Below are 26,123 nucleotides of genomic sequence, written 5' to 3' on the forward strand. Positions count from 1 at the left end.
AAACAAACTGGTAATTGGTACAAGTCCCTTATCAGTTCTGTGATACTTAGCTTGCAGCTGTGAGCCAATTCACAGTCCTTCTTTTTTCACAAAGTCAAACACACTTTGCCCTGGTTTTGTTTCAAAGCGGGGAAAAATCAGCACACAAAAGGTCAAAGTCAGTAAAGCAGTCACGAAACACAAGGATCAGATAATCCTCCACAATGGCCAAACCCACAGGCTGCTCTTTATAATGACCACAGCCCCACCCAACCACAGGTGGCCTCATTTTCTCCTGTAATAATCCTTCAGTTGTTGCTGCCTATGCATCGCTCTCCGCATGCGTGGCTGTATCATTAACTCTTGTTCCGAATCCAAGGAGGAGCTAGATAATTGATCTCCTTCTGAGCTGTCTGCCACACTCTCCTCCTCCCTGTCACTCATGTCTTCTTGGTCAGAGGAGCCTTCATCTGCAGAGTCCACCGGGGGCAAAACAGGCCTGCAGCATGTGGATGTCTCCCCCACATCCACAGTCCTTGGGGCAGGAGCTGGGCCAGAGCTAACCACAACAAACACAATGTCTTTTTGAGTGATGCGGAGGGTGGCACTTGTCCAGATGTTCCCTCAAAATCCATGGAGTTCATTTACGGGGTCCTGATAGCATCCTGGGTTCACAGGAACAGGGGGTTTCCAGGTGTGCCATCTCCAACCTCAACAGAGTGTCTGTCCATGTTTAGTTTCAACTTTTCCAGCCGAAAGGCAAAAATTCCTGGAATGAGCTATCTTCCCTTTGGGGAACAAAAATGCAATGTTGTAGTTAAAAAAATAATAATAATGAAAAATAAAATGAAGTAAGAGCCACTTTTTCAAGGTAATAGAAAGATAAATAAGATATTATTTACAAATATAATAATTAATATGTAAATTAGAATAATGAATAAAAATAAGGGTAAGGGTGTTTATTATTTATTTACCTAATTTATATAGTTGGATAATATATATATATAACATATAATCTCTATGATAATATCTAATATCTATACAATATATAATATATAATTTATATAGTTGCATATATATATAATATATATATATAATTTATATATTATATAATCTGATAACGCATTATCTATTTCTTTATATATGTTACATAATATATTTATATATACAGTATATGTATATAATATATTCATTATCAGCAAAAATATGTTACACACACAATTTAATATATACTACTGTATGGACTATATGTAATCTTTATTATATATACAGTATTTAGATAAATTAGGTAAATTAGTATACCTTTATCAATCATGTAATATATATATATATATACACAAACACATACAACACACGTATAGAATAGAATAGAATTGTAATATAATAATAATAATAATAATAATAATAATTTATTAGATTTGTATGCCGCCCCTCTCCGAAGACTTGGGGCGACTGTAATATATAATATCTCATAATAAAATACCTTTATATGTATGTTAACACACACACACACACACACACACAAATGATACATTTATTACTTGATAAAATTATATTTAGCTAGATAAGATAAATGCATGTACATTAAACATATATATAGTATTTAATATATACTATATGTTCTATATGTAATGTTTATTATATATATTTAGATAAATTAGGTAAATAATATAAAATATATTTATCAATTATGTAATACACACACAGATAACACATATAATGCAAATTTGTTTTTGTGTGTGTGTGTGTTTGTGTGTGTGTATAATGCAATATGGACCCTATTTAATCTTATAATATTTTATATGATGCCTAGATATGTCTGCATAAATTAAATACCATATAATATCTATTAATAACAGTCCATAGACAACATATACTCTTTCTGTAGGAATATTCATTTATTACGTTAATAACTCCTTGGATCACGATTTATTCTCCTTTGATCGATATCTTTAACCTCTTCCCGCCTTCTCCCCAGTTTCCCCTTTTTCCCGTTTAGCAAAAAGAAGACATATTTTTAAAAATATTTATTTCTTTTCCTATCCACGCATTCACAGCTTGCAAAAACGAATTTTTTGCCCCGGCTTTTCCCCCGCCCCATTTGCAAGTCCCTAAACCCGCGGGCCTATTCCAGATCCCCCCTTTTTTAGGGTTGCAGCGTGATTTGAGGCTGGGGGAACCCCGCGGGATTGCCGGGGACCACCTCCATAAACATGGCCAAAAAAGAAAAGAAAAAAAAAATCTATTGGCAGCGGTGGGATTCGAACCCACGCCATCGAAATGACTGGAGCCTAAATCCAGCGCCTTAGACCACTCGGCCACGCTACCACATGCTTATGGAAGGGCTCCGAATGGCAGATCAAGGGCGCGGAAAGGCAGCCGTCGGCTCCCCTTGCAGAGAAGTACTGTAGTTATAAAATGGCATTTATATATAAATATATTTCCTTTTTTCGATTGTTGCAAAATTATCTTCCGACTCGGAGCGTTTCGTTTTATTGCATCGTTTTCTCCCAGCAACGCTTAAGAGAATTTTATTTTTATTTTATTTTATTTTGCTATCTGTCTTTTTCCAGTGTATCTTTTTTGCACTGCCGTTGCAAAGAGGGCTCCCCCCTTCCCAGCTATTTTTTTTTTGCAGGGGAGGGGGGCAGCGATTGCGCCTCTCCCCCCCACGGTGAAAATGAGCAACGTGGATTCCCACGGCAAGGTCGCTATTGCGCGCGCTGGACACCAGAGGGCGCTGCGCTCCAGCTTTTCCCCTCCACTCCGGGTTCATTTATCTGGTTTTGTAACAATTCTAATTATTATTAGAAATAATATAAATTTTAATAATTATTCTAAATATTATAAATTATAATAATTATTCTAAATATTATAAATTATAATAATAATAATTATTTCACCTTTTTTTTACTCTTTAAATCAGTTTCTCCAACTCGGCCACTTAGTGTGGATTTCAACCAGGAATTTTCCGACCAGCATGCTGGGGATAAGACACCCCTGATTTAAATGCATCATTTGATGGCAAACCAACACTGACCCCGGTTTACTTTCAACCAGCATTTAAGCCTCCAGACTTCCAATAGGCAGGTGGACTGTTTTTCGCCCTCCCCAAATTCAGGAAAACCTCCTGAGCCTGGGGAGGGGGGAAAACTGGTCCAGTAGGTGGGCCTATCGGACTTCCTGAAGCCTGAGGAAGGCGAAAAATGTCCCAACAGGCCTACCAGACTTCCTGAAGCCTGAGGAGAGTGAAAAATGTCCCAACAGGCCTACCGGACTTCCTGAAGCCTGAGGAACGCGAAAAATGTCCCAACAGGCCTACCGGACTTCCTGAAGCCTGAGGAGAGTGAAAAATGTCCCAACAGGCCTACCAGACTTCCTGAAGCCTGAGGAGGGTGAAAAATGTCCCAACAGGCCTACTGGACTTCCTGAAGCCTGAGGAAGGTGAAAAATGGCCCAATGGGGCCTACCACACTTCCTGAAGCCTGAGGAGGCTGAAAAACAGCCCAAACAGCCTACCGGAAGTTAAAACTTCTGGTAGGCCTGTTGGGTCCGTTTTTTGCCATCCACAGGCTCCGGAGTCTTTCCTGAACCGTGGAGAGGTCAAAAATCGCCTCCTCCCACTGTCCCAAAGGCCAATAATCAGCTGGCCAGGACGCAAATGCTGAAGCTGACATAGGGCAAGGCCTGGCGTGCTCCGATTTGGCTCTGCATGCCCCTGTGGCACATACACCATAGGTTAGCCATCATGACCGCTTTTATGTTTGGTATGTATGTGTTGTATGGTTTTTTAAATTGTTGGGGGGTTTTAATGTAATTTTATTATTAGATTTGTTCCATTGTTATACTGTTTTTATTGTTGTTGTGAGCTGTTCCCAGTCTTCAGAGAGGGGCGGCATACAAATCTGATAAATTGAATTGAATTGAATTACAAAGTCAGCCTGTTGCCCCCAGCTTCTTGCCAGGGGAAAATGGAATTATTTCATTTTTTTGAAACTGAAATTTGAAAGCGAGGGCACTTTAGAAGCTTTAATTTTGAAAGCGAGCACATGGCACTGCTTGCATTTAGAGATTTTCACTCAAATACAGGCAGTTTATTTAATGACCAAAGTTACAACAGCGCTGAAGTGACTTGTGAATCATTTTTCACACTTTATGACTGGAGAAAAGGAAAGAAGAGAAAAAGAAAGGAAAAAAGGAAAGGAAGGGAAGAGGGAAAGAAAAGAGGAAGGGAAGAGGATAGGAAAAGAGGAAAGGGGAAGAAGAAAGGGAGAGAAGAGGGAAGAGGAAAGAAAGGAGGAATGGAAGAGGAAAGGAAAAGAGGAAAGGAAGGGAAGAGGAAAGGAAGGGAAGAGGAAAAGAAAAGAGGAAAGGGAAGGAAGGGAAGATGACAGGAAAAGAGGAAAGGGGAAGAGGAAAGGGAGGGAAGAGGAAAGGAAGGGAAGAGGAAAATAAAATAGGAAATGAAGGGAAGAGGACAGGAAAAGAGGAAAGGGGAAGAGGAGAGAAAAGGAAGGGAAGAGGAAAGGAAAAGAGGAAGGGAAGGGAAAAGAAAGAATGAAGGGAAGAGGAAAGGAAAAGGAAAGGAAAGGAAGAGGAAAGGAGGAAAGGAAGAGGAAAGGAAAAGGAAAGGAAGGGGAAAGGAAAGGAAGAGGAAAGGAGGAAAGGAAGAGAAAAAGAAAAGAAAAGAAAAGAAAGAAACAGCATCTGCTAAAGAAAAGCCCAGACAGTCACAGAAGGTTCAACCAGCCCGGTGGGACACGCGTGTCGTGGGAACGCGGCCTAGGCGTATGTGTAAGAGATTGCAATACAGTACTGTATACTGGAAGGCGGCTGCCCGAGGCTTTTTCCAAAGCGGGGGTGGGGTGTGGGGGGAGGCTGTTGCAACCGAGCCCCGCCTTGCAATGGGCCGGGCCTCCCTCCGCGACTGGGCACGCGCCAGCCGAGCTCCACTCCCCGGGGAAGGCGAGAGGCGTCGCGCGCGGGGCTTGGACACCTCTGTTTTTTTGCAGCCGCCGTTCCTTGCCTGTGCTTTTATTTTATTTGTATTTTATTTTGAAACCCGCTTCTTCCCCTTTTACCCCCCCGTGGCCAGGTAAGCCGGACGACCCAACCTTCTTGAACCTGTGGCGGGTTTGCATTGCACGCTTTTGTGTGGGCAAAACGGGGACTGCGTGGCGTTCCCACGACCGTGGGTGTTTGCAACCTGGGAGGTTTCCCCCAATCGTGGGTGCAAAGCGTGTGTGTGTGTATGGGGAGGGGGGTCGTGGGAATGCATCCCCCGCCCGCATGATTTTGCAGATAGCGACTGGGAGGGAAGGGAGGGGGGGGGGTCGTGGGGATGCAGCAACATCCCCCCCCACACACGTCCACATTTCTTGGCAATCCCCCCTCCCTCCAGGACTGGCCAAGGAGGGGCAACAAGCCAACGCGCCCCCCCCAGTCTTGCTGATTCTGAATTATGGGTTGTCCCTCCCCCCCCCTGTGCTGTCCTTCGCTGGAAATTGTATAGGGGGGGGGGCTGTGCAGAGAAAAGGGGGAGAGATCTTTGAGGAGGGAGGGGGGGTGTCAGTTTACTCTGAGTCAGCATTCAAGCCTTTTTTGCCCTGGGAGGGAGAATAAGCTTTGTCACCCCCTTATCTTCCTGCTTTGGGGGTAGGGTGAGGGTGGGAGACTTGTTTTGGGGGGGAGAAACAGGAGAGGTTGCAGCATAAATAAAGGGGAACTTCCCCCCTCCCCCAAGCGGTTGTGTCTCTGCTTCTCTTCTGCACAGCTGGGATCGCTTACTCAAGCTCCCTATCCAACACGTGCATTGTTGTATATGGCTGTTGTATTCTTTCTTTCTTTCTTTCTTTCTTTCTTTCTTTCTTTCTTCTTTCCTTCCTTCCTTCCTTATCTATCTATCTATCTATCTATCTTCCTTTCTTCCTTCCTTCCTTCCCTATCTATCTTCCCTCCCTCCTTCCTTCCTTCCCTATCTTCCTTCCTTCCCTATCTTCCTTCCTTCCTTCCCTATCTATCTATCTTCCCTCCCTCCCTCCTTCCTTCCTTCCTTCCTTCCTTCCTTATCTTCCTTCCTTCCCTATCTTCCTTCCTTATCTTCCTTCCTTATCTTCCTTCCTTATCTTCCTTCCTTATCTTCCTTCCTTGTCTTTCTGTCTGTCTGCCTACCTACCTACCTACCTATCTATCTTGTAGGCCGCCCAACTCCTTGCAGACTGGGTGCCAAACAGCAGAATAAAAGCACAATATAAAAAATAAAGTAACGTAATACTGTATTAAAAACCCTAAAGTTAAACCATTCATTCAGCCGATGGGACACTTCACCTGCCGGAAAAGCTGTGTTTTTACCACCTTTTGGAAGGCCAGGAGGGTGGGGATCGTGCAGATCTCAGGGGGGGACTTCACTCCACAGGGCTGGAGCCACCACAGAGAAGGCCCTCCCACATGGTCCCGCCAGTTGACCATGCGGGCCCTAATTAGCCGCTGAGAGGTATGTGGCAGAAGGTGGTCCTGTACATAATATGCTCCTAAGCCGTATAGGGCTTTAAAGGTGATAAGCAACACCTTGAATTGTGTCTGGAGAGCCAATGCAGTGCGCGAAGTGTTGATGTACAGTATAATTTATTCCGAGGAGAGAAAGGAGCAGAATTGTCTTGCTTGTGAGGTCCTTATTTATTTTATTTTATTTATTTGTCAAAACACGTACAAGATACCAGGCATTGGTATAAACATATACAAAATCAAAGTAGGTACAGGTAAAATAAGGATGGTAGGCATAATGGTGTGCTTATGCACGGCCCGTACAGACCTCTTAGGAATGGGGTGAGGTCGACTATAGACTGTTTAAAGTTAAAGTTTTTGGGGTTTGGGAAAACCCCCCCACAGAATTGGGTAGTGCATTTTATTTATTTATTTATTTATTTATTGGATTTGTATGCCGCTCCTCTCCGTAGACTCAGGGCGGCTAACAACAGTAATAAAAAACAGTATGTAAATCCAATACTAAAACAGCTAAAAAACCCTTATTGTAAAACCAAACATACATACAAACAAACATACCATGCATAAATTGTAAAGGCCTAGGGGGAAAGAATATCTCAGTTCCACCATGCCTGACGGCAGAGGTGGGTTTTAAGGAGCTTACGAAAGGCGAGGAGGGTGGGGGCAATTCTAATCTCCGGGGGGAGATGGTTCCAGAGGGCCAGGGCCGCCACAGAGAAGTCTCTTCCCCTGGGCCCCGCCAAACGACATTATTTTGTTTACAGGACCCGGAGAAGGCCCACACATTCCAGGCATTGATCACTCTGTTGCTGAAGTCGTATTTTCTGCAGTCGGGTTTCGAGCGGTTTACATCGAGTTTGAATCCGTGTGTTGTTGCAGTTGAAGCTGAAGTATTCATTGACTGTTAGAATATTGTGGTAGATGATTTCATGAAGTACATTTAGATCGTAACTATCTTAAGGCCAAAATTTTTAAGTCTGGTGGAATAAGGCCTTCTCAGGGACCACCTTCTGCTGCACGAATCCCAGCGACCAGTCTCCGGGTCCCGTCAACCAAACAATGCCGCTTGGCGGGACCCAGGGGAAGAGACTTCTCTGTGGCGGCCCCGGCCCTCTGGAACCAACTCCCCCCAGAGATTAGAATTGCCCCCACCCTCCTTGCCTTTCGTAAGCTACTTAAAACCCACCTCTGCCGCCAGGCATGGGGGGAATTGAGATACCCTTTCCCCCTAGGCCCTTACAATTTTATGCATGGTATCTCTATGTATGTTTGGTTTTTATAATAATGAGTTTTTAATTGTTTTTAGTATTGGATTATTATTGTATGCTGTCTTGTTATTGCTGTTAGCCGCCCCGAGTCTTCGGAGAGGGGCAGCACACAAATCCAATAATTAATTAATTAATTAATTAAGTAAGTAAGTAAGTAAGTAAGTAAGTAAGTAAGTAAGTAAGAAATAAATAAATATAAATAAATTAATTAATTAATTAATTAATTAATTAATTCTGTTGCGAGCAGAGGAGTGGAGTACTCTCCTTGTGAAATATTTCTGGACTCTCTCAATTCTCAGGGTTCTTGGATCAAAACAGTTGCGATGCCATCAACCTTTGCTTATTTATTTAAAGACTACTCAGTTGCTGGTGACCTGGCAATGCCTGGGTATTTTTTTCATTCAAATCACCTGACGCGAACCCATCCGATGGTCATTTCCAAAAAATATCCTTTCTTAGAAGCTACGTGGCAAATTTAAAGTTTGTAGGCTTTATGGTTCCGGAGATTTTGCCGTGATTACAGTGTGAGTGGTTTTTGCTTTTATATATATTGAGATTTAATATAGCTACCCCACTATCAAAACTATGACTTCTGATGATGCACAGCCCTTAAAACAATTCTGAATTTCTACTTTTATACCCAGTGCAAAAGACTCTTAACATAAAATCTCCGGGACCACCTTCAGCTGCATGAATCCCAGTGACGCAGTTAGGTCCCACAGAGTTGGCCTTCTCCGGGTCCCGTCGACTAAACAATGCCATCTGGCGGGATCCAGCTGAAGAGCCTTTTCTGTGGCGGCCCCGACCCTCTGGAACCAACTCCCCCAGAGATTAAAACTGCCCCCACCCTCCTTGTCTTTCGTAAGCGCCTTAAACCCCACCTCTGTCGTCAGGCATGGGGGAATTGAGATATTTCCTTCCGCCTAGGCTTATAAAATTTAATGCTTGGTATGTCTGTATGTAGGATTGGTTTCTCAAATTAGGGTTTCTTAATTTAACTTAAATTAGGATTTCTTAATTTAACTTAAACTTAAATATTAGATTTGTTCACATTGTCTTATTATTGTTGTTAGCCGCCCCGAGTCTACGGAGAGGGGCGGCATACAAATCTAATAAGCAAACAAACAAACAAACAAACAAACAAAATCATAAAAACAATTCTTAATATTTCCCAGTAGTCTTATACTGAATGTAAATGATTCTTAAATAGTCTTGAGACTTTGACATACAGCCCTCAAAACATTTCTTAATATCTCGTAGTGTTGCTTTTATACCCAATGTAAAAGACTCTTAAATGGTCTTGAGAATGTAATATATGACAGTAAAAACACATCTTAATCTCTCACAATTATCTTAGTTTTGTACCAGCGTAGAACATGCTTGAATAGTCTTCAATAGTCTTGAGAATTTATTGAAAAATGCACTTTTGTTTTGTTATCTAAGCCTCCAGGTCTGTTGTACCAGATGGATCTTTATCTTTATTGACCAACTTTTATTGACCAATGTTTGCATACTCCAATTCACTACAAATACCCTGTTATTTCAGTCTGTGCTGCATGTGAATTATACAGGTTTTTTTTCCCCCATTGGCAACGCCATTTAAATAAGTTGCAATAATTTTAAGAAAGCAGGTTTGTTAGCTGTGTGAAACTGCTTTTATCTGAAAATGCTGCAGGCCAGAGCTGTTATTTTGACACATCAGAAAACACCCTTCAATGGCATAAGCTGAGTTGCCCTTCATGTTAAATTAAAAATTGAATATGATTTGTTTTACCGTAAGCTGTAACCCCAATGGTGCAGGGGTGCCAGGAGAGAAAGTGGCTATAATATGAACGATGGCTTTGTTCTTAAATAACCCTGCATTAAATTGCCTACTTGAAAACAAGTTGAGACAACGTCTTTAGAGAACGTACATTGTGATCTGCACAATTTTAAGTTATTATTGGAGAAACGCCGCACCCTTCACTGATTCTCAAGTTGTGCTACTCTTCAGAACTTTATTTTTATTTATTTATTTATTTGTCGAACAATTATAGGGTGATAATTTGTACATATTAAACATTAGATAAGTAATGATAAAAAGTAGACAATAGGACAGGGACGGTAGGCACAATGGTGCGCTTATGCACGCCCCTTACAGACCTCTTAGAAAGGAGGAGAGATCAATTGTAGATAGTCTAAGGTTAAAGGTTTTGGGGTTAGGAGTAGAAACCACAGAATCAGGTAGTGCATTCCAGGCGTTGATTACTCTATTGCTGAAGTCGTATTGTTTGCAGTCAAGTTTGAAGCGGTTGACATTTAGTTTAAATCGATTTCGTGCTCGTGTGTTGTTGCGGTTGAAGGTGAAATAGTCGTTAACAGGTAGGACATTTTGGTATATGATTTTATGAACTATAATTAAGTCGGGACGGAGACGACGGAGTTGTAAGTTGTCTAAACCAAGAATTTCAAGTCTGGTGGAGTAAGGTATTTATTTTGTTGTGAGAAGAGGAGTGAAGGACTCTTCTTGTGAAATATTTCTGGACTCTCCCAATTGTGTTGATGTCAGATGTGCAATGTGGGTTCCATACAGGCGAGCTGTATTCTAGGATTGGTCTGACAAATGTTTTGTAAGCTCTTGTTAGCCGTTCAAAATTACCAAAGAAGAAGCTGCGAAGGATTAATCTAACTTTCCTCTGGAATATATATGACCCAAAGTGTGTCAGAAAACATTTGTTGGACATTTGCCTCCTGCATTTGCTCCTAAGGACATGCAACCTTGGTTATATTTGGCCAAACCCAGTTCTTGCAAAAATAAGGGTGTAAGCTAGAAAGTTGCTCTCCATTTTCCAGGCTTGAAGAGGTGTGGACTTCAACTCCCAGAATTCTCTAGTCCGCATTGCAGAGAATTGTGGGAAGTGGTCTATAAATCTGGGGAAAAAAAGACCCAGATGGGAAATTCAAATTTAAATCATAGATCGCCATTTCTTAACCTTGATCTTGACAGTTTCAAGATGGATTGATTTTTAATTCCCAGAATTTCCCAGCCAGCTTCTGCTTGCCGGGGAATTCTGGGAGGGGTGGGGGTTTTTTGGGGGGGGGGAGTAAAAGGTTTTTTTTAAAAAAATATAATTTATTTATAAATACAGAAAAAAATGGGAGAAGGGGAGGGAAGGAAAGGATGAACAGAAGAAAAAAAAGGGAGGTGGGGAAGGGATACAAAATCAAGAAATTTGGAAAAATAGTAACATTATACATCATACATAGCACGTAAATTCCTTAGTATCATTATAATGTTTCTTAAACAATGTAAATAAACAAAAAAAATTATGTTCTCCACCATAAAATAAAACAATATATAGTTATAAACACAACAACAATGCTTAAAATCAATCACATATAAACTTTTCTTATTACTCACTCACTCACTATTTCTCCTCATCTAAAAATTTCTATTAATTTTATACAACATTGTGAATTCTTAAAAATCTAAATAAATTTTCTTCCTCTCCATCTTACTATGAAAAGTTACATTACATCAATGCAAACAATAATAAAATCTCTTTTATCTAAAATTTAATATTATATAGCTAATAAAAATATCTATCTATCTATCTATCTATCTTTAATAAAAGAAACTATGCACTGCATATTTTACTGCATAAAATAAAGTCTAAACGATAAGTAAATTTTGTCTTATATCATTAGGTAGGGCTACCACCATTTCTCGTCTTCGCCATCCGGCTTCCAAAATTTAAATCAAATGTTAAATTTTAATTCCTACAATTTCCCAGGCAGCTTATGCTTGCTGGTGAATTCTGGGAGTTGAAGGCCACAATTCTTCAAGCTGTCAAGTTTGGAAAACAATGCCTTAAGATCAAAGTTTAGTTCATAAGAAGCAAAAAAAATAAAAAGGTGATCTCATATCCGGGTGTACTGGATCAGCAGATCTGCCTTCGGATCATGTGTTTCTGGGATTTCATCATGACTGGGGGTTTGAGGAAGGGTGGAGCAAAAACCAGCCATGTGCAGCCAAACTGCCTGTTTTGCTTGGTGTGTAAAATGTTATGTAAATCGTCCCTTGGCTGCACTGGAAGCCTGTGTGTGCTTGTGTGGCAATTGCATCTCTAGGGGAGCAAAAATAGCACTCGGCTCAGCTGTATTGACGTGTTGTACCCAGTCGGTTTATAGCTGCACAAGGCTTGGAGGAAGGGAGGGAGGGTGGGAAAGAATGAAAGAATACAGATAGCTGAAAAAGAGACAGAGAGAGAGAGAGAGAAAGGGAGGGAGGGAGGACAAAAGAAAGGAATGAAGAAAGAGCAGGAAGGGAGGGAGGGAGGAAGAGAAAGGATGAAATAATACAGATAGCTGAAAAAGAGAGAAAAGGAGGGAGGGAGGGGAAAAGGAATAAAGAAAGAGAACAGAAAAGAAGGGAGAGAGGGAGGAAGAGAAAATATGAAATAATACAGATAGCTGAAAAAGAAAAAGAGAGAAAGGGAGGGAGGACAAAAGAAAGGAATGAAGAAAGAGAGCAGGAAGGAAGGGAGGGAGGAAGAGAAAGGATGAAAGAATACAGATGGCTGAAAAAGAGAGAAAGGGAAAGGGAGGGAGGGAGGGCAAAAGGAAGGAATGAAGAAAGAATGGGAAGGGAGGAAGAGAAAGGATGAAAGAATACAGATAGCTGAAAAAGAAAGGAAAGGAGGGAGGGCAAAAGGAAGGAATGAAGAAAGAGAACGGGAAGGAAAGTATGGAGGGAGGAAGGGAAAGGATGAAATAATTCACATAGCTGAAAAAGCAAGAGATAAAAAGGGAAAGAGAGGGAGGGAGAAAGGAAGGAATGAAGGAAAAAAGAAGGGAGAAAGGAAGGAAGGGTGTTTTCTTTCAGTTCCTGCTGCCTAAGAAAGTTGGTTGCATGAATTTTTTGGACATGGAGGGTTTTGCGGTGAAGATGTCTCCAAAATAGTGTTTGGGGTACAACAATTTCCTTCCTTCCTTCCTTCCTTCCTTCCTTCCTTCCTTCCTTCCTTCCTTCCTTCCTTCCTTTTTATTTTAGGGCCTCTAAAATAACATTTTAGCACAATCCAGTGCAGAAGAAGGAAGGGCCTGGCGAAAAGGGGTGAATAATTTATTGCTAACTTCAGCACGGACTGAACGTGTTTGTTTGGCTGGTTTTGGAGGCAGGTTAAAAGTTATGAGTCAGGAAGAATGAAAGAGGTCGCTTCACACCTTTAGTAAATAGACACAAAGTGTATCTGCCCTTATTCCCTCCGTGATTAAGGGACAGTCGGATCTTGGGATGAACCATCACCCTGGCCCCAGTTTCTACAGGTAATGCTTGACTTAACGACTGTGATGGAGCCTGCCCATCACAATTATAAATCATGGCAGTTGTAAATCTGGGGAGAAAGAAAGAAGAAGAGAAAGAAAGAAAGAAAATGAAAGAAGGAAGGAAGGAAGGAAGGAAGGAAGGAAGGAAGATGAGCCGGGGTGGTGCAGCAGGTAGAGTGCTGTACTGCAGGCCACTGAAGCTGACTGTAGATCTGAAGGTCAGTGGTTCAAATCTCATCACCGGCTCAAGGTTGACTCAGCCTTCCATCCTTCCGAGGTGGGTAAAATGAGGGCCCGGATTGTGGGGGCAACATGCTGGCTCTGTTAAAAAGTGCTATTGCTAACATGTTGTAAGCCGCCCTGAGTCTAAGGAGAAGGACGGCATAAAAATCGAATAAATAAATAGATGGATGGATAGAAGGAAGTAAGGGAAAGAAAGAAAGAAATAGAAAGAAAGAAAGAAAGAAAGAAAGAAAAGGAAGGAAGAAAGAGAAAGAAAGGAAGGAAGAAAGAGAAAGAAAGAAGGAAGGAAGGAAGAAAGAAAGAGAAAGAAAGAAGGAAGGAAGGAAGAGAAAGAAAGAAGGAAGAAAGAGAAAGAAGGAAGGAAGGAAGAGAAAAGAAAGAGAAAGAAGGAAGGAAGAGAAAGAAAGAGAGAGAAAGAAAGAAAGAAAGAAGGAAGGAAGAAAGAGAAAGAAAGAAAAAGAAAGAAAGAAAGAAAGAAAGAAAGAAAGAAAGAAAGAAAGGGATTTCTCTGCTCAACACCATGCCTGGGTGAGCCAGGGCCAAGGGATTTATTAAGAGCTCTTTGTCTCTTGGTACTGTGAAGGGAAGCTGCAAGGCTACTCGCTTTAATTGGCTGGTAGGGATCTCAGTTGGCAGAGAGCCAGTCGTTCCTTGGAAAAATCTGCCCACTTGGCACCAGCGCATGGTTCTTCTTAAGCAAGTACAGAACAGCATGTTCTCCCCAGAAGCCACAGCTCTCTCCCTGGGCTAGGTTTGCTGCTCCTGGAGATCTGACTTGGAGCATCTGGAAAAACAGAGTGCAGTTAGTTCTTGACATATAGAATAGAATAGAATAGATATAGAATAGAATTCTTTATTGGCCAAGTGTGATTGGACACACAAGGAATTTGTCTTCGGTGCAGATGCTCTCAGTGTACATAAAAGAAAAATATACATTTGCCAAGAATCATGAGGTCCAACACTTTAATGATTGTCATAGGGTACAAATAAGCGATCAAATCATACTAGGAAACAACCAATATAAATCTTAAGGATACAAGCAATAAGTTACAGTCATACAATTATAAGTGGGAGGAGATGGGTAATAGGAATGATGGGGAAAAACTAGTAGATGGGTAAGTAGAGTGGTTTGGAATGCTGGCACATGGATCCAAAGTAGCATAGGCTTTGTGGTACATTTTTAGAGTCCTGTGGGAATCCTTGATCCATCTCTCCCAAGCGCTGTCAGAACTGAGGCGGTTCTCCTCCTGTACTAAACCATGGTTTATAACTTCGTCCCGCAAACCCAGCCAATCTTGGTTACCTTTGGGACCACCTTCTGCCGCATGAATCCCTGTGACCGATCAGGTCCCACAGAGTTGGCCTTCTCCAGGTCCTGTCAACAAAACAATGTCGTCTGGCGGGCCCCAGGAGAAAAGCCTTCTCTGTGGTGGCCCCAGCCCTCTGGAATCAACTCCCCCCCCCCCCCCGGAGATCAGGACTTCCCCCACCCTCCTTGCCTTTCGCAAATTACTGAAAACCCACCTATGCCGCCAGGCTTGGGGGGCATAACTGACCCTTAGCTGTTTCATTTTATGTATGGATTAATTGGATGGTATGACTGTTTTTTATAATGGGTTTTTATAATTATTTTTAATATTAGATTTGTGCTTTGTATTTTGTTGTGAGCCGCTCCAAGTCTTAGGAGAGGGGTGGCATACAAGTCTAATAAATTATTATTATTATTATTATTATTATTATTATTATTATTATTATTATTATGTCAATACAACACAGCAAACGAGATCACTATGCTGGATTTCGTATTTCATCACCAGTCGGGAGCTTCCCAAGCACCTAGGACTGCGTGATGTAGCTGCGAATTATGTTTGCCGATCCCAGTAAAGCGGCCTTTTGCAATGGACCGATGGAGATTTTGTCAATTCCAATGGTTTTCAAATGTCCGCTGAGATCCTTTGGCACTGCGCCCAGCGTGCCAAGTACCACTGGGACCACTTTCACGGGCTTATGCCAGAGTCGTTGCAGCTCAATTTTTAGATCTTCGTATTTCACTAATTTCTGTAGCTGCTTCTCCTCAATTCTGCTGTCTCCTGGGATTGCGATGTCGATGATCCATACTTGCTTTTTCTCCACAATCAGGATGTCTGGTATGTTATGCTTCAGAATTCGGTCAGTCTGAAGTCGGAAGTCCCACCGTAGTTTTGCTTGCTCATTTCCGACCACTTTTTCGGGCTTTTGATCCCACCAGTTCTTTGCCACTGGTAAATGGTAGTTCCGGCACAAGTTCCAGTGGATCATCTGTGCCACAGCATCATGTCTATGCTTGTAGTCAGTCTGTGCGATCTTTTTGCAGCAGCTGAGTATGTGATCGATTGTTTCATCTGTTTCTTTACAGAGTCTGCACTTTGGATCGTCTGTTGATTTTTCAATTCTGGCTTTGACAGCATTTGTTCTAATGGCCTGTTCTTGTGCCGCCAGTATTAGTCCTTCTGTCTCCTTTTTGAGTGTTCCACTTGTAAGCCATGACCAGGTCTTTTCTTTATCCACTTTGCCTTCAATCTTCTCCAAAAACTGGCCATGCAATGCTTATTATTATTATTATTATTATTATTATTATTATTATTATTATTATGTCAGTACAACACAGCAAACGAGATCACTATGCTGGATTTCGTATTTCATCACCAGTCGGGCTCTTTATTACTACTACTACTACTACTACTACTATTATTATTATTATTATTATTATTATTACTACTATTATTATTATTTCTGCCTCCACAATCCTGATTATTCATTTCTTTTTCTCTTCATGTCCTCCCCTAGCTTCTCCAGTCCGTAATACTGGCTCCCCCGGCAGCCCATCGAGTGAGGTCCATACTCTCCCGATATGGCGGACGAAGACTTGATCTTTCACATGGAATACCTGGACAACGGCACGCTGACCAAACCAGGTTGCGGGAATTGCCATGAGGCGGACAGCGACGAGGAAGAGAATTACTACATCTGCCCGATTACAGATGACCCTGTTTTGAGCAAAGCAGCGGAGGATAAAGTTCATAACTATTACAGCAACCTGGTCAAAAACGAGACTTATTCCTCCAGCTCTTCTCCCAGAAATTCCTTCCAAATTAGGGTAAGTTTCAGCCTCTTTGTAATTGCTTTTTTTTACCCCTTCAGCTTTCTTATCTGCTTTGGCTGCATGTCACTAACTCTGCCAATATGCGTAATTCGGATATTTTTCTTCTTTAGTGTAGTTAAATGTTGGAAAAGTGGGTTGTTCCATTAATTTATCCTTTGGCCAGCATATGCAGTGGTTTTTTTTTTACAAAGTTTGAAGAAATATAACAATCTTTCAAGATTTGAGGGGCTGTCAAAGAGGAAAGGAGTTGGACATATTTTCCAAAGCACCTGAAAGCAGGACAAAGACGCAATGGGTGGAAACTATGCCCATGTTACACCAACATTCTTTCTTTCTTTCCTTCCTTCCTTCCTTCCTTCCTTCCTTCCTTCCTTCCTTCCTTCCTTCCTTCCTTCCTTCCTTCCTTCCTTTCTTGGATTTGTATGCCGCCCCTCTCCGGAGACTCGGGGCGGCTAACAGCGACAATAAAACAGTGTACAATAATAATTTGGTATTAGAAATGATTAAAAACCCATTAATATAAAAAACCAAACATACATACATACATACCATGCATAGAATTGTAAAGGCCTAGGGGAAAGAGGATCTCAATTCCCCCATGCCTGGCGGCAGAGGTGGGTTTTAAGTTGTTTACGAAAGGCAAGGAGGGTGGGGGCAGTTCTAATCTCTGGGGGGAGTTGGTTCCAGAGGCCTGGGGCCGCCAGAGAGAAGGCTCTTCCCCTGGGTCCCGCCAGGCGACGGGACCCGGAGAAGATCCACTCTGTGGGACCTAACTGGTCGCTGGGATTCGTGCAGCAGAAGGCGGTCCCTGAGGTAATCTGGTCCGCTGCCACCTGCACAGGTTCGCCATCACGGATGTAGAGTCTCATGCTCCAGCAGGTGGTTGGTCTAGAACAGTGTTTCCCAACCTTGACAGGTTGAAGATACCGGGACTTCAACTCCCAGAATTCCCCAGCCAGCATTTGCTGGCTGGGGAATTCTGGGAATTGAAGTCCAGATATCTTCAGGTTGCCAAGGTTGGGAAACATCTGTCTAGAAGACCTCCAAGTTCCCTTCCAACCCTGTTATTCTGCATTACATTGGGCTAATTGTCATATGTTTGTTGTTTTAAACTTTTTGGCTGCATGCCGTCCAGAATCACTTGTATCTTGTGACCGATGACACAATTGCACATGCCTAGGAAAAAAAGACACCTTAACTGTCCTTTTTTTAAAAAAAGAAAACCTCTGGGTGATTTAATTAGAAATGTTTTTGCACATGAAATTGCCCACTGAAGTTTACAGGTGACCTGGTCAGAGATGAGATAGCCAAGAACAGTACTGATTTTTGCAAGCTTTACTCCCCAAGTTTATCCAAACAGGATTTGCTCCTCACTATTTTAGTTTGCATTGTCCCCTTCTGGAAAAAATAGAGATTTTTTTATTTGCAAAATAGGGTAGTGTAGATCAGTGATTTTCAATCTTTTTTGAGCTGCGGCTCATTTTTTACATATACAAAATCATGGGGCACATTGAGTGTGTGTGTGGGGGGGGGGCTAAAAAGTTTGGACAAAAAAATTCTCTCTCTCTCTCTCTCTCTCCCCTTTCGCTCTATTTCTCTCCCTCTTTCTTTCCCTTCCTTCCTCTCTCTCTCCATCCCTCTTTCTTTCTCTCTTCCTTCCTTCCTCTCTTTTTTGCTCTCTTTCTATCTTTCCCTCCTTCGCTGCCTTTCTTTCTCTCTCTCTCTCTTGCTTTCTTTCTCTCTCTTTCTCTTTCTCTCTTTCTCTCTCTCTTGCTTTCTTTCTCTCTCTCTCTTTCTCTTCCTCCCTTTCGCTCTATTTCTCTCCCTCTTTCTCTCTTTCCCTTCCTTCCTCTCTCTCTCCATCCCTCTTTCTTTCTCCCTTCCTTCCTCTCTTTTTTGCTCTCTTTCTATCTCTCCCTCCTTCCCTGCCTTTCTTTCTCTCTCTCTCTGTCTTGCTTTCTTTCTCTCTCTTTCTCTTTCTCTCTGTCTTGCTTTCTTTCTCTCTCTCTTGCTTTCTTTCTCTCTTTCTTTCTTTCTCTCTCTCTTGCTTTCTTTCTCTCTTGCTGAGCTTCGCGGCACACCTGACCATGTCTCACGGCACACTGGTTGAAAAACACTGGGGTAGATAACTACTAGGTAAAGAAAGGTCCATATTGACAATACCTCTGTCGGATTTGGAAAAGGAGAGGGAAAGAGCGATCGGAAACCCTAGTGGCAAGGTGACTTTTTTTGGTAGCTGCAATAACCATGTTGGCTTGTCTGTTTTGCTGTGTCGTTCAGTAATTGTGTCTTGTCTGTGTCCTTCAGAATGGGACTCCGCATCCCTCTAAGCGCAGCGCTCAGACTGACCATGGATGGGTAGGTCTGCCCCAAACCCCTTTGTGTTCCTCATCAGACTCCAATAAATGCCTGTTTTGCATTTCATGTCAGTCTTCACACTTACATTTGGAGTACTGTGTCCACTTCTGGAGACCTCACCTACAAAAAGACGTGGATAAAATTGAACAGGTCCAAAGACGGGCTACAAAAATGGTAGAAGGTCTTAAGCATCAAACTTATCAGGAAAGACTTCATGAACTCAATCTGTATAGTCTGGAGGACAGAAGGGAAAAGGGGGGACATGATCGAAACATTTAAATATGTTAAAGGGTTAAATAAGGTCCAGGAGGGAAGTGTTTTTAATAGGAAAGTGAACACAAGAACAAGGAGGCACAATCTCAGGTTAGTTGGGGAAAAGATCAGAAGCAACGTGAGAAAATATTATTTTACTGGAAGAGTAGTAGATGCTTGGAACAAACTTCCAGCAGACGTGGTTGGTAAATCCACATGAACTGAATTTAAACATGCCTGGGATTAACATTTATTTATTTATTTATTTATTCATTCATTCATTCATTCATTCATTCATTCATTCATTCATTCATTCATTCGTCCAATACACAAATACATAGGAAGAAAAATAGACATGTAGTAATATATATAAGGGTAAAGTGAACTTAGAGGGGAGGATCTATGAAAGAAAGAAAATATATATGAAAGTGAGAGAAAGGAAAGACAATTGGACAGGGGACGAAAGGCACACCAGTGCACTTACGTACGCCCATATATCCATCCTAAGATAAAATACAGGAAATAGTATAAGGGCAGACTAGATGGACCAGGAGGTCTTTTCCTGCCGTCAATCTTTCTATGTTTCTATGTTTAATTTTATCCACTACAGTGTAGGAACTTTCTTAAGCCGTTACCCAACCGTCATTTTTAATTTTTCAGTTATTTTTTTCCCAAGCCATTTATACGACCGCCCATCTCTCTATGACTGGGGTGGATATCTAGCAAGACAGAAGGGTGGACATGATTAGAGAGATATCAGACCAGGCCTAATTTCCTTGAATGAAACTGACACTGAAATGAAACCAAATTCCTCCCCCCCCCCCTTTTTATTTCTCTGATATATATATATACAGTATATATATATATTTTGCAGCACCAACCCGCTCATTTTAAAAGCCCAGATCGGGCTTTTTTAAGCCAACGTGGAATGCCACACTTCTAAAATAGGACATAGCCACCTCTTTGGAGGAGGATCATATCGAATAAAAGTAACATTGCGTTTAAACTTCCTTGAGCCAAATATTATTTGTTTGATTTCTACGCTGCCCTTCTCAACTGAGTCAGGTTAACCGACTTATATCCCGCCTTTATTGTTTTTTATAACTAAAGGCGGCAATCACACACACTCCTCCTGTTTTCCCCACCAGAACAACAACTCCATTAGGTGGGGTAGGCTGAGAAAAAGTGAGGGTCAACCAGTTGGCTTTCATGGGCAGCACTAGAATTCACCATCTCCTAATGATTGGCCTAAAGCCACCCATAATGGCTTTCATACCTAAGGCGGGACTAGAATTCACCGTCTCCTAGTGATTGGCCTAAAGTCACCCAGATAGCTTTCATACCTAAGGCGGGACTAGAATTTACCATCTAGTGATTGGCCTAAAGTCACACTAGATGGCTTTCATATCTAAGGCGGGACTAGAATTCACCATCTCCTAGTGATTGGCCTAAAGTCACCCAGATAGCTTTAATATCTAAGGCGGGACTAGAATTCACCATTTCCTAGTGATTGGCCTAAAGTCACCCAGATAGCTTTCATACCTAAGGCGGGACTAGAATTCACCATCTCCTAGTGATTGGCCCAAAGTCACCCATGATGGAGGCGGGACTAGAATTCACTGTCTCCTGGTGATTGGCCTAAAGCCATCCAGCTGGCTTTTATGTTTAAGGAGGGACTAGAATTCACCGTCTCCTAGTGATTGGCCCAAAGTCACCCAGATAGCTTTCATATCTAAGGCGGGACTAGAATTCACTGTCTCCTAGTGATTGGCCCAAAGTCATCCAGCTCGCTTTTATGCCTAAGACTGGACTAGAATTCACTGTCTCCTAGTGATTGATCCAAAGTCATCCAGCTGGCTTTGTGCCTACCGCAGAACTAGAATTCACCATCTCCTAAACCAGCATTTTAACAACTATACCAGCCTGGCTTTCCTATTCTGGCGTTTTCTAACGACTTGGAAAAGAGATGGCTTTAGAGTTGTGATGCTTTTAACCACTTTCGTGCTAACACGTGCCTGAATTCTTGCCACTCTGCAGCTGTGGGGGCTTTTATGTTTTCAAAAGCTTTTGCTTCTTCGGGGATGCTTGTGGGATGTTGGGCTGGTTTCGTTTGGCTACAAAAAGCCTGTTCCAGTTTCACTGTATATTTATTTTAAAACCAAAACAAAACAAAACACAAGGGTGCTGAACTAAATAAAGAAGCCCAAGGTCAACAGATAAAAGACATTTTGCTGGAAGAGAACCAGCCAAGTAGAAGAAACAAAAATATTTTTTTTGGTGCAAGAAAAAAAAAATACTTGCATGTGATTTAATGCATCGAGTGTCTCTTCTCCCATTTATCATTGTACTTCTGTGCAGTTTTTGGACAGCTCGGCTGCCAAATGGGAGTCAGGATTCAACTTTGCAAAAGGGAGAGAGAGCGAGAGAGAGAGAAAGAGTAGGAGAGAGAGAGAAAGAGTAGGAGAGCGAGAGAGAGAGAGAGAGAGTAGGAGAGCGAGAGAGAGAGAGAAAGTAGGAGAGAGAGAGAGAGAAAGAGTAGGAGAGAGAGAGAGAGAGTAGGAGAGCGAGAGAGAGAGATGCAGGGTTTGGTCAAAAAAGTCAAGATGACCTTGACTGTATAACTCCCCTTTTTATTTACAGTTTGAAAAGGGAGGGTTTAATTGGATAACTACCTTTGATTATTTTCCTCCAACATCTGGATTCCACTTAACCCCCAACTTGTCCCATGTATTCTTTCTATTTGCATTAACATTTTTAGTACATATTTTTCCAACTCGGAGGACCGAGTTTTGCAAAACAAAGTTTAAAAGTGCTCCTCCCTTCCTCCAGTGATATCTGTATTTTCTTGAGCGAAACAGAAATAGCTGGAGTCTATGAATCAGCAGTAAAACCATGGAGAAAAGAGGAATAATTCAATCCATTTTTAGACAAATGAACTTCCAGCGGAAAGAACTTACTTACCGTTCTATTTCTCCAAAGAGTGAGGAAAACAGGTATTGCAAACTATATATGGAATTAATAGCAATAGCGCTTAGACTTATATACTGCTTCATGGTGCTTTACAGCCCTCTCTAAGCGGTTTATAGAGTCAGCCTATCCACAGGAAATGAATTTAAACATGCCTGGGATAAACATAGATCCATCCTAAGATAAAATACAGGAAATAGTATAAGGGCAGACTAGGAGGTCCAGGAGGTCTTTTTCTGCCATCAATCTTCCGTACCATAGGTTCGCCATCACTGGTCTAAAACCATGGGGCCTTTCTTGTGGGATCAGATTGTCCGAAAGCACTTTATAAATAACTCATGTCATAGTTTTGACCTTTGCAGGAAGCATGGAAGCATGCGATCGAGAAAGCCAAGCACATGCCTGACCCCTGGGCTGAATTTCATTTGGAAGACTTCAAAATGGAGAACGCCACGCGCTACAGGTCGGTTGATATTCCTTGCAAGACCAAAGGATTTCTGCTGCTTGGTGAATTACACTGGGGGAACAATTTGTAACACAATTTCTGTTGAGTTTGATTTTTGAGCTTTTTAAAAACAGTTAATTAGGCATGCTGGTTTCAAAACTGTCGTTAGTGTTAGTGTTTTTTTCTACACCTTGAATATATAATGTAGTTAATTAGACAACATGAGCATCACATTGCATTTTGTACATAGCCATCTTGCTAACTTCCTGGAAAATCTTGGTGCGGTCAGCAGATACGGCTCTGTGTGCCACCTGTGGCATGTATGCCATAGGTTTGCCATCACTGCCCTAGGGACTCTGGACATCTCATAACAAAAAGGAACGTGGATCAGTATAAAAACATCTCAATGTAAAATAATTGCAGCCATCCATATATTATTTTAAAAAAATGATTAAAATCCACAGTCCCCTGGCTTTTCTCCCACTTTTTAAGGTTGTGATATTGTCGGAAAGGAAAAAAACTGCTGAAAGAAAGATGACAGATACCAGAACCAAATTAGCAAAACGGGTTATCGTTTTATCCCCTATTACTTAAACGGTGCCTGGATTGGAGTTAAGCCCATTATCCAGAAACCCCTTGTGCTTTTCTCCAAAACTCTTCACCATTCCTGCTTGCATTGTTTTTTGTCTCGGAGTGTGTGTGTGTGTGTGTGTGTGCAATTCATATATCACAATGTCACAACATACAACTGCAATGGGCGGGCTCCACTACACTCTTTTGTCAACAGCTAACTATTCAATTTCTGAAACACTAAAAAATATCCAGTCGGACATTTTTTTAGACCTGATTCTTGTCTCGTACATCACACCCTTACATTTTATCTCTCTCTCTCTCTCTCTCTCTCCCTCCCTCCCTCCCTCCCTCCATCCATCCATCTAATCTATCTGTCTAATCTATCTATCTATCTATCTATCTATCTATCTATCTATCTATCTATCTATCTATCTATCTAGTCTACAGAGAGAGGCGGCATACAAATCTAAATAATAATAATAATAATAATAATAATAATAATAATATCTAATCTATCTATCCATCCATCCATCCATCTAATCTATCTATCTGTCTAATCAATCTATCTATCTATCTAATCTATCTATCTATCTACCTACCTATCTATTTATCTATCTATCTAGTCTTCGGAGAGGGGCGGCATACAAATCCAAATAATAAATAAATAAAATAAATAATAATAATAACAATCTATCTATCTATCTCTAATCTATCTATCTATCTATCTATCTATCTATCTATCTATCTATCTATCTATCTAGTCTACGGAGAGGGGCGGCATACAAATCTAATTAATAATAATAATAATAATAATAATATCTAATCTATCTATCCATCCATCCATCTAATCTATCTATCTGTCTAATCAATCTATCTATCTATCTAATCTATCTATCTACCTACCTACCTACCTACCTATCTATTTATCTATCTAGTCTTCGGAGAGGGGCGGCATACAAATCCAAATAATAAATAAATAAAATAAATAAATAATAATAATAACAATCTATCTATCTATCTCTAATCTATCTATCTATCTATCTATCTATCTATCTATCTATCTAGTCTACGGAGAGGGGCGGCATACAAATCTAATTAATAATAATAATAATAATAATAATAATATCTTATCTATCTATCTATCTATCTATCTATCTATCTATCTATCTATCTATCTATCTATCTATCTATCTATCTATCTATCAGATTTGTATGCCGCCCTTCTCCGCAGACTCGGAGCGGCTCCCAACAAGAACAATACAAATCCAATACTTTAAAAAACCCCTTAAAAACCCTTAATATAAAAAACAATCATTTCTCCCTATTCCTAAGTCCTTTTTTCTTTCTCTCCCCAATCTTGAAGATAAGCCAGCTAAAGTTGCTCCGTTCAAATAAGGGAGAAAAATGCCTGGAAAGATTTTTCTTCCAAGCTATTATTAGTTTGACCTCTGCGCTCCTCTCAAAATAGGACTTTTTATTTTCTCGCTCTTGCGTACAACCACATTCGGCAACGCTGGAACGCGATCACCCCAACTGGGGGGAAAAAAATGCAAAGGAGCAAAGGGAAGCGTGGAGAATGTGCAGACCCCAGGCTGACCTTTGACTGGAGCAAAATCCCTGGTGCAAACAGACACGTTTTTCTCGTGTTCCTCACATTCCAGAAGGAAAGCGTTTATTCAAGGCTTTGCTAGTTACTGCTATTTACTTTACTTTGCTATTTACTGCTTTACAAGATCCACTCGAAACAGAATACCCTACGAAAATAGACTAACAATCCTGGGTCTAGAAAGCTTAGAACTACAGGGCCTAAAACACGATTTAAGTATTGCCCACAAGATCATATGCTGCAAAATCCTACCGGTCAATGACTACTTCAGCTTCAATCGCAACAACACAAGAGCACGCAACAGATTCAAACTTAATATTAACCGCTCCAAACTTGACTGTAAAAAATATGACTTTAACAATCAAGTTGTCGAAGCGTGGAACTCATTACCGGACTCAATAGTGTCAACCCCTAACCCCCAACACTTCTCCCTTAGACTCTCCACGATTGACCTCTCCAGGTTCCTAAGAGGTCAATAAGGGGCGTACATAAGTGCACTAGTGTGCCTTTCGTCCCCTGTCCAATTGTCTTTCCTTTATCTCATATATCATATATATTTTCTTCCTTTCATATATCTTCTCTATTTTTACATATTATGTTTATATATACTGTATTACTTCATGTCTATTCTCTTCCATATGTATTGTGTATTGCACAAATGAATAAATAAAATAAAATAAAAATAAATATCTGCCGCGCTTTGATTTCCCCCCCTTGTTTCCTTTTCATCTTATTTTAAAAAAAAGTTAATAAAATTTTTAAATTTTTTTAAAGAAAATTAAAAAACTGATATAGTGTGAAAGTACACACAAATATAAGAACTATGTAAATATGAGCAATCTGTGCAGACAATGTAAAGTTAAAAGATCGATAGCAAGTAATTGAACAGATATAAGAGATCGGTTTTGATCTGTGCAAAATTATTGTGATGCTTTTTTAATTTGAAAAATTAAAGCTTTAAAAAAAGTTTTAAAAAGTTTAAAGTTGCCTATTTTGGAAAACATTGTGCTGCAAAAGTATGTATGGCATGAACACAGCTAATTCGGTTAATTTTCTTATAATCCTCTTTAATTTTACAGTAATAGTTTTATATTATCTTTTTAAAAACTTTTTTATCATAGTTTAATCCAGTCCTTTCCAATTATTTTCTATTATGTCCTCCCTAATAAGAAGTAAATATTTTGCGCGTTTCCCCCCCAACTCTCCATTGGGACAATTGTGTGCAATATTTGGCATGTTTTCGCTGAAAAAATCAAGGGGCTTATTAGGGTGATTGGAGTGTAATAATGTGTTTAAGTAACGCCTTAATTTATTGGGCTTCATGCTGTCCGCTGCCAACATTTTTAAACACAGCAAACATACCGGTCTTTCCTCGTTTCGCACCGTAGTCACAATGAAGCCAAGCGCTACAAACGCTTCGTCCTATTTCCTTGTTTTAGCTTTCGGGAGACTTACATTTGTCTCATGATCTCCGTCTCT

The 26,123-nt window shown here is 40.9% G+C and overlaps 1 protein-coding gene and 1 non-coding gene across 2 annotated transcripts in view; one reads left to right on the forward strand and one right to left on the reverse strand.

The window, feature by feature from the left end:
* Positions 1-2,225: 2,225 nt before the first annotated feature.
* On the reverse strand, positions 2,226-2,307 carry TRNAL-UAG (transfer RNA leucine (anticodon UAG)). Its single transcript has one exon. It is a non-coding gene; the product is annotated as a tRNA-Leu (tRNA).
* Positions 2,308-4,946: 2,639 nt separating this feature from the next.
* EEF2K (eukaryotic elongation factor 2 kinase) overlaps positions 4,947-26,123 on the forward strand; it is a 51,356-nt gene continuing 30,179 nt past the window's right edge. Inside the window, 3 exon segments of the mRNA XM_070761200.1 lie at positions 4,947-5,074; positions 16,128-16,437; positions 22,383-22,483. Of these exon segments, the coding sequence (XP_070617301.1) occupies positions 16,192-16,437; positions 22,383-22,483 (347 nt within the window). The 5' untranslated portion in view covers positions 4,947-5,074; positions 16,128-16,191.

This window comes from Erythrolamprus reginae, chromosome 9 (genome assembly GCF_031021105.1).
Source record: "Erythrolamprus reginae isolate rEryReg1 chromosome 9, rEryReg1.hap1, whole genome shotgun sequence".
In the NCBI taxonomy this organism is placed as follows: Eukaryota; Metazoa; Chordata; class Lepidosauria; order Squamata; family Dipsadidae; genus Erythrolamprus; species Erythrolamprus reginae.